Genomic DNA, 12,629 nt, shown 5'->3' on the forward strand with positions numbered 1-12,629 from the left:
GTGTACACACTTTTGATGGTACAGTCAAGTTGAACTGATTATTGGGTGCTGATAATTATGGCAAGAAAAATAAGTCTAAGGTTAGATTAAATAATTTTCTTGTCATATAAAAATACCTTTATGTGGGGCCGGAGAAATAACATGGAGGTAAGGCATTTGCCTTGCATGCAGAAGGACGGTGGTTTGAATTCCGGCATCCCATATGGTCCCCCGAGCCTGCCAGGAGTGATTTCTGAACATAGAGCCAGGAGTAACCCCTGAGCACTGTCGGGTGTGACCCAAAAACCAAAAAAAAAAAAAACCCCAAAATAAATCTTTATGTATATTTTCCCTTTTATAGTTGTTTCATTACCTGTCAGCAGTAGGGAAAATAAAACTTAGTATGAATATTTTAAGTTAGGTATTTTAGTACAGTTAAAATTTTTCTTTATTTTTAGTTAAAAGGACTTAGTTGGCATAAATACTTCATAGCAATTGATCTTATCAACTCATTAAGTATGTCTTCTAATTGTGAGACAAACAGAAACTTGTAGACTTGCTAGTGTTCATATTGTAAATAGAACTGCTTTGAAATAGATATGTCAGTATTACTGCAGAAAATGTAAAGTACTTCATGATCTAGTAATTCTGTTCCTAGGTAATTTTATTCCTTAAAATGCATATACATATATATATATATATATATACATATATATATATATATATATATTCAACCAGAGGATCGTGAAAGAATGTTCTCAGCATCACTATTTCTGTATTAAGAAACAACCCAAATGCCAGTGCACATTAGTGAATAAATATTATAATATTTAGAATAGCAGTGCTAGTTAGCAGTGAAAGTGAATACAACTAATATTAATAACTAAACCTGACTTTCTTGGAGAGGTCATGTAAAATTCAAATTTGATAATAACAAAGACTTCATTTATATCAAATGAAAGCATAAAGAGCATAAAGAATACTTTTGGGGTTGCTGCTAATGGTCGTCTTCATCGATTTACATGGGTGTGCTCAAAAATTCATTTGACTATATAAATCTTTGATATACTTTAAAGAAAGCTATAGCAGCTTTATATTAGGAATAGGAATAAATGGGAATATATTTTCAGCATTGAAGGACTGATTAAATAGACATACTTTCTATATCTAAAAAAAGTTATTATGTAAAAATACTTAATTTTTGTTTTTGTTTTTGGGCCACACCCAGTGATGCTCAGGGGTTACTCCTGGCTGTCTGCTCAGAAATAGCTCCTGGCAGGCACAGGGGACCATATGGGACACCGGGATACGAACCAACCACCTTTGGTCCTGGATCGGCTGTTTGCAAGGCAAACGCTGCTGTGCTATCTCTCCGGGCCCAAAATACTTAATTATTTCGTATGATTTTATTCTGTACTGTTTATTCTGTACTGTTCACGGTACATAAGGGTCAAAGCAGTTTATAGTACAGTATACACTTTGGTACTTTCTTTCTCTCTTTGTTTAAAAGGTATGGAGGCCTTGAGATTGCTTCCAGTCATACTGGCCAGCCTATGCTGGCCCGATGACTTGATGCTCAGGTCCAGAGTTGCTGAAATCCACCAGCATAGACCTGGTGGTAATTCAAGGAGGGAATGACACCAACATGTCATCCAGTTTTGTTCAGAGACCTTTTGGTGCCAGAGATGGAATCTGGGGCCTCTTGAGTACAAGGTTCAGTGGCAATAGTTAAGTACAAGAGTTCAGTGGCATACAGTGAAGTTAGGGCCACCTACCTTTTCAGTTCAACCCTGACTTATGGACTGAGCTGAAGCACTGCCCCCTCCAGCAGACGGCAGAAGACAACTGGAGACTACGAGCATTTGATTCTGTGCACGTGCACCAAATCAAATAACCTGTATGACCCAAGTTGTGCCAAAAATCTCGGATTATACTAGAGTATATAGGTTCTGTTTTTTGTTGTTGTTGTTCTATAAGATGCACCCAGTCATAAGACACACATAGTTTTTAGATGTTCTCCTTTCCTGCTCTTAGGCTTCAGCTCCAGGCAGCATTTGCTCCATAAGACACACTTTTGGAGGGAAAAGGTATGTCTTATGGTACCAAAAATATTGTACTTTCTGCAGGGAATATTTATTTATTCTTTTGGATTTTGGATCACACTTGGTAGTGCTTAGAGGTTACACTTGGCTCTGCACTCAGGAATTCTGGCGGGTCGGAGGAATTGAGCCTCGGTCAGCTTTTTGCCTGCTAAACTCTCAGGCCTGAGCTTTTTTTTTTTTTAAGTTTTTTATTTGATTAACATCCAGTGGTACTCAGAGCTTATTCCTGGCTCTGCACTCAGGAATCACTTCTGATGGGGACTGTATGGTGTGCCAGGGGTGGAACCCGAGGTGCCAGTGATAGAACCCAGGTGATTATATAAAAGACAAGTATCTTATCTAATGTCTTACCTATTGCTCTCGCTCTGTAGAGAATGTTTAAATTACTATCTAAGGTTTCTAAAAGACTTTAATAAAATGGGTTACAACTGATCTATATATTTTATTCTTCTCCACTCCCCCCCAAACTAGGAATAGCACTCAGTGCTGAAGCATGTGACTTACACTTGCTGCTAGGCTTATGCTATACCACTTAAACTAGCTACCTTACCACAATTTTGTTTATTTTAATGATGGCAATATATGGGGAAATGCTTTAGTATAATGTCATTAGTGTTGATGGTTTTAAATTTTACTCTAGTAATAATTGTTGACAAATTAATTTGAAGTTATACTTTTATTAAACTCTTCATTTTACCTGAGAATATCAGTAACCCTACTTAGAATAACAGTTATGTTCTGGTTTAACTTTTAGTTCTAAAACTGAAGTTGTTTACAGAAAATCTTGTATCGTAGACTTAGAGTATATACCAAATCACCAGTAGTGGTAGTTAGTGAAATCTTAGGCTTAACTACTGTGAAAATGAGGGAGAATGGTACCTAAGAGTTTAATTATTGCAATAAACAAATGAAAAATGAAGTAACCTATAGTAAGTGCTCAAAATTTTAATTTTCTGTGTCCTCTATTAAAAGTAACTCGTGAAATAACTGGAAATATATTAAGAAATTGATATGTGTATAAAACTTTCTTTGTTCTATTATTAATTTTTTAGAAGAAACCAAAGATACAGAAGCTCCCACAGCACCTCAGAATAGCCAGTTAACGTGGAAGCAAGGCAGACAGCTGTTAAGACAGTGAGTAATGGTTCATCTTTGTTTGGGATGCTGTCTCATTATTTTGATTTGCATCTCCCTGATGATAAGTGATGTGGAACATTTTTAATATGTGCATTTTGGCCATCTATTTCTTTTTTTGAGGAAATGTGTACTTATTTCTTCTTCCTAATTTTTCCTTCTTTCTGTTTGTCAGTGCCTTGTAGATCTTAGATATTAAGCCCTTATCTGATGGGTATTGAGTGAATACTATTACATGGATAATCTTTGTATCGTAGTCTGTTTGAAATGTAGAAGCTTCTCAATTCAATATAGCCCCATTTGTTTATACTGGCTTCCTCTTGCTTGGAAAGTGGTGTTTTATCTTTGAAGATGCCATTAGGGTCTGTCATGCAGTATTCTGCCTATGTTTTAACCTCTGAGTACCTTATGGTTTCAGTTCTGATATCAAGGTCTTTACTCCATGTTGATTTGATTTTTGTGCATGGTGTTAGAGTCCCAAGTTCTTTTTTTTTTTTTTTTTTGCATAGTTATGCAGTTGTTCAGTTTTCCCCAGCACCACTTGTTGAAGAGGCTTTTCTTGCTCCTTTTTTTTTTTTTTTTTTTACTTCCCTCCCCCATTTTTTGGTGGGGGGGGGGGTAGCACATCCATCGGCGCTTGGATTACTCCTGGCTCTGTCCTCGGAATTTGCTCCTGGCAGGCTCAGGGGACCATATGGATACCGGGATTGAACCCGAGTTCCACATGCAAGGCAAACACCCTATCCATTGTACCATTTCTCGGCCCATTTTATTTCTTCTTTATAAAAAATTATTGATAATAAACCTGTAGGTCCATTTCAAGTTTTTTCTTGTCAAGTGTCTTTCTTGATTTTAATACAAACATGCTGTTTTAATGACTGCTGCTTTATAGTACAGTTTGAAGTTGGGTAGAGTGATACCTCCCATCCCCACCCCCCAAGGATTAATTAAACTATTTGTGGACATTTATTGTTCAGAATGAATTTCAAGAATGGTCGATCACTTCTTTGAAAAATGTTGTCATGGGTATTCTTAAAGGGATTATATTAAATCTGTACAATGATTTGGGAATTATTGCCATTTAATGATGCTATTCCTCCCAGTCCATGAGCAGGGTATATATGTTTCCATTTCTTGGTGTCCTCTTTTATTTCTTGTAGCAGTGATTTGCTGTTTTCTTTGTATAGGTCTTTCACCTAAACTTTAGTTAAGTTGACTGCAAGGTACTTGATTTTTCGAGGTACAATTGTGAATGGGATTTTCTTTAATATCTTTTCTTTCATTATTTGTATATTGAAAAGCTATGGGTTTTGCATATTAATTTTGTGTTCTGCCACTTTAGGATTTTCTAAATATAGCCTTATGATGTTATCTGCAAAGAGTGACAGCTTGACTTCTTCCTTTCCATAGGCACTTCTTCCTTTCCCCTTGATATCTTTTTCTTGCTTACTTGTTATGACAAGTACTTCCATTACTATATTGAATAGAACTGGCAAGAGGGAGCAACCTTGTTCCACAATTTAGGGAAAAGGCTTTCAGTGTTTCCACATTAAGTATAAGGTTTTTCCATGGGCTTGTGGTAAATGGCCTTGACTATATTGAGAAAATTTCTTTCAATTCCCGTCTTGTCGCAAATTTTTATAACAAATGGGTATTGGGCCTTGTCAAATGCTTTTTCTTCATCTATTGATATGATCATATGATTTTTATTTTTTCTTTTATTGATAGTGTATTATGACTGACTTGCATGTTAAATCATCCTTGCACCTATAAAATGAATTCTATTTGGTGATGGTGTATAAACTTCTTGATGAGCTGTTGGATTCTATTTGCTAGTATTTTGTTGTTTGCATCTGTTTTCGTCAGGGATATCAGACTGTTGTTCTCTTTTTTTGTGATGGCTCTGTCTGCTTTGGGTATTAGGGTGATTTAGTTTTATTCCTTTGTATTGAAAGCCACTTTTTCCCCTGGATATGGAGGGGATCCCTGTTTTAGTCTGAATAAATTTTGAGGATTTGAATTGGTTTGACTTGATCATAGAACTCCCACAAATCTGTTATTTTTACCTTTGGGCCTCCCCATATATTATCTCTCCTACCTTACCCCAGGAGTAGTTTATCTACTATAGTCTTTCATCTTCCTTATCCATTTCTCAACCATGAAATAATTTCTACTTTAATGTTCACCTAAAGCTATTGTCATAAAAATAATTGTGTGTGTTTATATCTAATTATTTATTTTTGGCTTTTGGCCTACACCAGTAGCAGTCAGGATTACTCCTGTGTCTGCACTCTGAAATTAAAAACTCATGGCAGGCTCAGGGGTCCGTCCAGATAGGATGCCAGAGATCAAAACTGGGTCAGCTGTATGCAAGGCAAACACCCTGCCCACTGTGCTATCACTCTGGCCCCTATTTATTTATTCATTTTTCCACTGGGGTGGGAAATTGGGTTTTGGGCTATACCTGATGCTCAGGGATTACTCCTGGCTTTGCATTCAGAGGACATTCTTTGTGGAGCAGGCAGATCATAAGAAGTGCTGAGGGGGGGAGGGGTGGGGTGCAGTGCTTTGTGCAATTCAAGGGCCTTATACCCAGTGTAGTACTTTTTAAGCCCCACTTACATTGTTTTGTGGTTTATACTTGATCTTTGGAAATTTGGAAACATTTGATGATAATTACTTTTACTTTTTGAAAATGTCCTTTTCTTATGATACCTCCCTGCTGGTGTTCCTCTAAACTCCCTCCCTCCCTCCCTCCCTCCCTCCCTCCCTCCCTCCCTCCCTTCCCTCCCTCCCTCCCTCCTTCCCTCTCTCCCTTCCTTCCTTCCTTCCTTCCTTCCTTCCTTCCTTCCTTCCTTCCTTCCTTCCTTCCTTCCTTCCTTCCTTCCTTCCTTCCTTCCTTCCTTCCTTCCTTCCTTCCTGTCCTGAGCCTTAGTGAAGTATGGCCCCCCAAAAAAAACAAAACATTTTTTCCTAAGTTACTCAAACCTTCCTTTTATTCTATAGCTATATTTTTCTTACTGTTTACTCTCTAATTTTACTTTTTGCAGTATTCTAATCATTCTCCATATTTTAACTTTCACCTAAAAATTTTGTTCTTATGTTAGAGATACTGTGAGGATTATTTTTAGTTAACAATCTTCCTTAAGTCTTTCAAATACTTGTTTTTATTTGTCATATATGACAGTGTCTGTATGTGTTGTTTATATAATTGTCGTCATCCCATCCCTTCTCTAGTCTCACCCAGATTTGAGATTATGCATACTCTTTCAAATAAAGTTTGAATACCACAAAAAATACAATAACACTGTTTCTATAAGATATTTGCTACCAGAAGAATTAAGCTTTGGCTAATTATAACTTGATAGCTCTATTTTAAAATTTTGTTTAGCTCATTCTTTACTGTTTCTTGCCTTTGGGAGAAGGAGGGGAAAACTCTGCAGTGCTTGAGGGTATTCTCAGATTGGTACTCAGTGACCATACAGTATTGGAGATTGAACCCAGCATCCAAGCAAGCAAACCATGTGCTCCAGACCTTTGAGCATCTCCGACCTTTAAGTTTTTTATTTGTTTGTTTTTGTTTTATTTTATGGTATGTTACATACTTCCTCCCATATCCCTGGAGTTTGGATCACATTTGGCACTCCCAGCTTTGTGTTCAAGAGGATTCTTTTCTGTTTTGTTTTTGGGCCACACCCAATGACGCTCAGGGGTTACTCCAGGCTCTGCCCTCAGAAATTGCTCCTGGCAGGCTCAGGAAATCATATGAGATGCTGGGATTCGAACGGGGGTCCATCCTAGGTCTGCTACTTGCAAGGCAAAAAGCCCTACCACTGTGCTATCGTTCTGGCCCCAAGATTCTGTCTGTCTCTCTGTCTCTCTTTTTTTCTTTTAGGCACTATGATTTGTAATACTGTTACTGAAGGAGCATCATGCATATCACTTAATTCCTTTCAGTAAAAGTAGGGGAAGTAAGCTTTTTGTTGTTGTTGTGATTTTGGACCAGTGTGTGGTCAGGATTTATTCCGAGAAGTAGAAATACTCAGGGAACTGCTTGTGGTGTCAGGGATTTTACACTAGGCCACAAAGCAAGGCAAGTGCCTTACTTTTCTATACTATGCAGTACACATATTTTTTCCTTTGAGATATGAGGTAATGATAGCTTATGTGATTTTATATGTGTTTTTGTGGGGGGGGGGGGCACACCCAGCGGTGCTTAGGGATCACGCCTGGCACTGCACTCAGAAATCATTCCTGGTTCGGGGGACCATATAGGATGCCGGGAATTGAACATGTGTCCGTCCTGGGTCAGCCACGTGCAAGGCAAATACCCTACCACTATGCTACCACTCCTGTTCTGATTATATGTTTTTTTTTTGTTTGTTTTTGGTTATTGGGCCACACCCGGCAGTGCTCAGGGGTTACTCCTGGCTGTCTGCTCAGAAATAGCTCCTGGCAGGCACGGGGGACCATATGGGACACCGGGATTCAAACCAACCACCTTAGGTCCTGGATCGGCTGCTTGCAAGGCAAACACCGCTGTGCTATCTCTCCAGGCCCCTGATTATATGTTTTATACATGCAATTTTTCCATCTTCAGAGATATATTGTTATCATTGGCTCTTCAGTGATAGACATAATATGTTAACTTAAATTTTGATTTGTAATCATCTGTGCCTCTTAGCATTTGCATGTCTAGAGAGAAGAAAGTTATTCCATATTAAAAGTATATTTTATAGGATTATCAGTGTTACTAAAAATCTTTATGATGTGACTTTGAATTTTGTCATCTAATAGTAGTATGTGTGATTTAATATTTAAATTTCTCTTATAGATATCTTCAGGAAGTAGGTTATACAGATACTATATTAGATGTTCGGTCTCAGCGGGTAAGGTCATTACTTGGATTATCCAACTCAGAACCAAATGGATCAGTCGAAACAAAGAATTTAGAACAGATTCTGAATGGAGGTGAATCTCCTAAGCAAAAAGGACAAGATATCAAAAGGTATGATGGTTGATACTATTTATATAGTGGGCATATGTATCTCAGAGATTCTTATAATTCTTAATTAGAATTAATATATAATCTTAATTATAATGTTTAAACCTCAAAGATTTACTACTATTATATTTCAAGTTTTATTTATTTTAAAAATCTTCCTTGGTGGGATCCCCAATTTTTACAATATCTTAGACTTATAAGAATTATCTTGGCAGATGTGTGGCAGTGGGGATTAAAGTCACCATTTCATACTTGTTCTGGGTGTTTCATAAGACACTGAGCTATCTTCCTGGTTATTTCCTTGGGGACCTCTATAGTAGGCTTGTCGGCATTACCTTCAGGTTTGATGATAGCACTGCAGGTTGAACTCAGTGCTTGAAAAGTTCTTTAAGTCCCTGAACTATTTCTTGTACCCCCAAAATGTAGCTTGTATTTTAAATTCCTCATATTCCCATACATACACTATCACAAGCAAATCAACTATACTTTATTCATCTTAATTTTTTTGTTTATTTCTATTTTCTGGGCTATGCCCGACAGAGCTCAGGGGTTACTTCTGACTGCTCAGGAATCACTCCTGGTACTCCTGACAGGCTCGGGGTACTATGTAGGATGCCAGAAATCAAACCCAAGTTCGTCCCAGGTCGGCTGCGTTCAAGGCAAATAAATGCTCTACCACTGTGCCGAGCCCCTACTTTTTTGTTTTGTTTTTAATCATAAAATTTGATGCTAAGAGAATGATTGTAGTTCTGAAATAGGTACAAAATAAAAATTTAGGGGTCATTTCATGTAGTTCAGAACTATTTTATCTTCCTGGCATTAAAAGTTTTTTTCTAGAGTATTTTTAGTGGCTTAAAATGCTACTTTAGAATAGCAATGGTTATTAGAAGCTGATGTGAAAAGAAAACTAGGTTCTTTGTTACGTTTAGTCTCAAGAGTTCAGGGCTGGCGCGATTGCACAGTAACTTGGGTTGTTTGCATTGTATGTGGCCATTCTATTCCTTCTTTGATAACTTCTAAGTGCAGAGCCAGGAGTAACCCTTGAACAGTGCCGGGTTGTAGCCCAAAACCCAAAAATAAATAGATAAATAAAGAATCCATTTAATGCTTTCCATTTATTGCATGAACTATTGGCAGATGAGTTGAATGAGGTGGTGATTTAGGAGAAATAAAATGGCAAAATTTATTAGAATATTTGCAGAATTAGTTGGCCATCACCACAGTGTCAAACATTTTCATCTTAAAAAGAAACCATCTCCTGGGGCTGGAATGGTGACACAAGTGGTAGGGCATTTGCCTTACATGCGCTAACCTAGGATGGACCTCGGTTTGATCCTCTGGTGTCCCATATGTTCCCCCTAAGCCAGGAGCGCATAGCCAGGAATATAACACCTGAGCATCACTGGGCATTGCCCAAAAACAAAAAAAGAAAGAAGGTGGGAGGAAGGAAGAAAGAAAGAGAAAGAGTGGGAGAAAGAAAGAAAAACAAAGAAACAAACCATCTCCTATTGGGCACTTGCCACTTTCTCTCGTTCCCTATACCTATTACCTCTTGCTGTTCATATAGGCAACAACTAATCTTTGTTCTGTCTACGTAGTGCTGCCTATTTTACACACTTCATATAATTGTAGTGACTTTTTTTTAACTTAGCATATGGCCTTTCAAACATGTGTCTCATGTCATTGCCCTAGAATATTTTTCATGAATATATCCTATTTTATTTATTCATTACTTGTCCAAGGTTGGGCCCACATTTTTGTTCTAATCATGCACAAGGTCAAGTACCCTACCCATTGTACTTTTTAGGGGGGAGGTAGGCAATGCTCGGGGGTACTCTTGGCTCTACAGTCAAGAATCACTCTTGGGGGCTGGAGAGATAGCATGGAGGTAAGGCGTTTGCTTTTCATTCAGGTTGGTGGTTTGAATCCTGCCATCGCATATGGTCCCCTGAGCCTGCCAGGAGCAATCTCTGAGCATAGAGCCAGGAGTAATCCCTGAGCACTGCTGGGTGTGACCCAAAAACCAAAAAAAAGAATCACTCTTGAATGCTTTGGGGACCACAATGGAGGCTAGCCATAATACCCAGGTCAACCACATGCAAGGCAAGCTCCTTACCCTATGTACAGCCCCCTGCTGTACTATCTTTCTACCCCACATAGAACATTTTTGTAGCATAAGAGAATATGTAAAAATGCTAAGGACTGTTTGAGGTGCAAGGAATGTTGAGAAACTTCTTGGACTACTCCTGGTTCTGTACTTCCCACTGGTACTCAAGGAACCTTCTTTAGTGTGCCAGGGATTGAACCTGGATTTTCTGCATGGAAAAAATACGTACTCTAGGTAGTGCAGAGGATCATACTCTTGCCTTGCATGTGGCTGGTTCCTATTTGATCCTCAACATGACATAAATCTTAAGTATCATCAGCCTCTGAAGACCCCCAAACATGGGGTCCAAATATAACCCTCCACCAAAAAGAAAAAACAAACTGTGGAGCTAAGGTGATAGGTCAGTGAACTAGAAACCTTGGTTTGAATGCAGTGCTTTGGCTCAGTACCCAATAATTAAACATCAAGTATTGTTTAAAAACAGCAGCAAGGGAAAATCATTAAAATGATCCATTAGAATGATTAGGCTCATCTTTCCCTCTTCTCTAGACCCTCTGGTGATGTTCTTGAGACATTCAATTTCTTAGAAAATGCTGATGATAGTGATGAAGAAGAGGAAAATGACATGATTGAAGGCATCTCAGAAGGAAAAGATAAACATCGGATAAATAAACACAAAGTAGGAACTTGAATTAATATTTGTATTAGTGGGTGTACATATTTATATATATCCTGTTTTGAGTTTTATTGGAAGTGATTCATCAGTTTTTGTTGTTTCACTTGAAAGTTTTATGAAGTCATTCTTATTAGTTACCTACATGTGGATGGAATTTTTCAGTTATTTACTGTATTGAGTCAAGAAATGATCTGTTTTATAAAGTTAGTCTAGTGGTTTTGAAACTTTTGAAATGCAGCCCTTCACTCAGACTGAAAAAAATCAGTCTCTTCATGTATAGTTAGCAAGTAATCAGTGAGCTGAAACTAATAGAGAAACTCATTCTGAGTAAAGGAATGATCTGTGTATATATGGATTCCAGGTCCGTGAGATAATGTGTTTTGTATTTTTTGGTAAGGATTAGTAAAAGTTTACTTTGCCCCTAATACAAGAAATAAGTTTATGTATTTTAGTGTTATTTAGGAAAAAAAAATAATCATTTTTGAATTTTCAGTAATGTAAGTATTCCACTTATGTTTAAAAAAAAGAAAAAGTGCTTTTCTGTGTATCTTAAGTTACTGTGGAGAAAAATGCCACTTTCTCTCCATTCTACATAAGAAGTTTTCAAACTTCTGCCACATTTCATATGCATGACATATCTATTGAGTAAATAGAGATGTTGTGGGAGTTAAAGCATTATTACAATGATTGCAGTTATTGATTTACATTAGTATCCTTAGCTATGTATGTCATATTCGTTTGACTTCTGGATTTTATATTTAATTCTCAGTAAGACTAGTTCAAATAGTTATCAGAATGCAAACTAGTACATAGGGATAACTGAGAATCTATGATAATTAAAGAAGTTAACCAAGTCTCACTAGCATTTTATTTTAGCCCTTCTTTCTAACTTTATCACATCTTAAAGTTAATTTTCATGGGGTTGGAAAGATAGTACAATAGGTAGAGCGTTTGCATGCAGCTGACCTTGGTTCGATCGATCCCTGGCATCCCATATGGTCCCACGAGCCTGTCAGGAGTGATTTCTGAACACAGAGCCAGGAGTAACCTCTGAGTGCTGCCAGGAGTGGCCCCAAATCAAAACAATTTTCACACAACAGTTTTGAGAAAACGATTTACCTAGTATATTTTTGAGACTGGTGAAGTATATGAAAAGATCTAAAATTTTGTGTCAAGTAATTTAGAAAGATTTGAAGATAATTATATGAAATGTAACACCCTCCTTTAAGCTTTAGGATAAAAGTAATTTTTTGGTTTTTTTGTTTACAGATAGGTAATGAAGGTTTAGCTGCAGACCTAACTGATGATCCTGATACTGAGGAAGCCCTGAAAGAATTTGATTTTTTAGTAACTGCTGAAGACGGTGAAGGAGCTGGGGAAGCACGGAGTTCAGGGGATGGCACAGAATGGGGTAAGGTGATAGGGAATTATAGGGGTGGGAGAGTATAGCGCTTAAAAGATACTTTATTATTGATTTTATGCTGAATGTGGTCTGTATGGTACAGCTAAAGAGCAAACAAACATGATATTGAGCACCTTCAAAATATTTTGTATCAGTTTGTTGTGGTTGGGTAACTAAATTATTTATATGTTTTTTGGTAAATTTCAGTCTTGAAATATATTTTG

The 12,629-nt window shown here is 37.5% G+C and overlaps 1 protein-coding gene across 1 annotated transcript in view; it reads left to right on the forward strand.

Annotated features, from left to right (window-relative positions):
• STRN3 (striatin 3) overlaps positions 1-12,629 on the forward strand; it is a 71,907-nt gene that overhangs the window by 32,733 nt on the left and 26,545 nt on the right. The window contains exons 4-7 of the mRNA XM_049766584.1: positions 3,134-3,215; positions 8,050-8,223; positions 10,877-11,006; positions 12,273-12,414. Of these exons, the coding sequence (XP_049622541.1) occupies positions 3,134-3,215; positions 8,050-8,223; positions 10,877-11,006; positions 12,273-12,414 (528 nt within the window). The remainder of the gene's footprint in view (positions 1-3,133; positions 3,216-8,049; positions 8,224-10,876; positions 11,007-12,272; positions 12,415-12,629) is intronic.

This window comes from Suncus etruscus, chromosome 2 (genome assembly GCF_024139225.1).
Source record: "Suncus etruscus isolate mSunEtr1 chromosome 2, mSunEtr1.pri.cur, whole genome shotgun sequence".
Taxonomy (NCBI): domain Eukaryota; kingdom Metazoa; phylum Chordata; class Mammalia; order Eulipotyphla; family Soricidae; genus Suncus; species Suncus etruscus.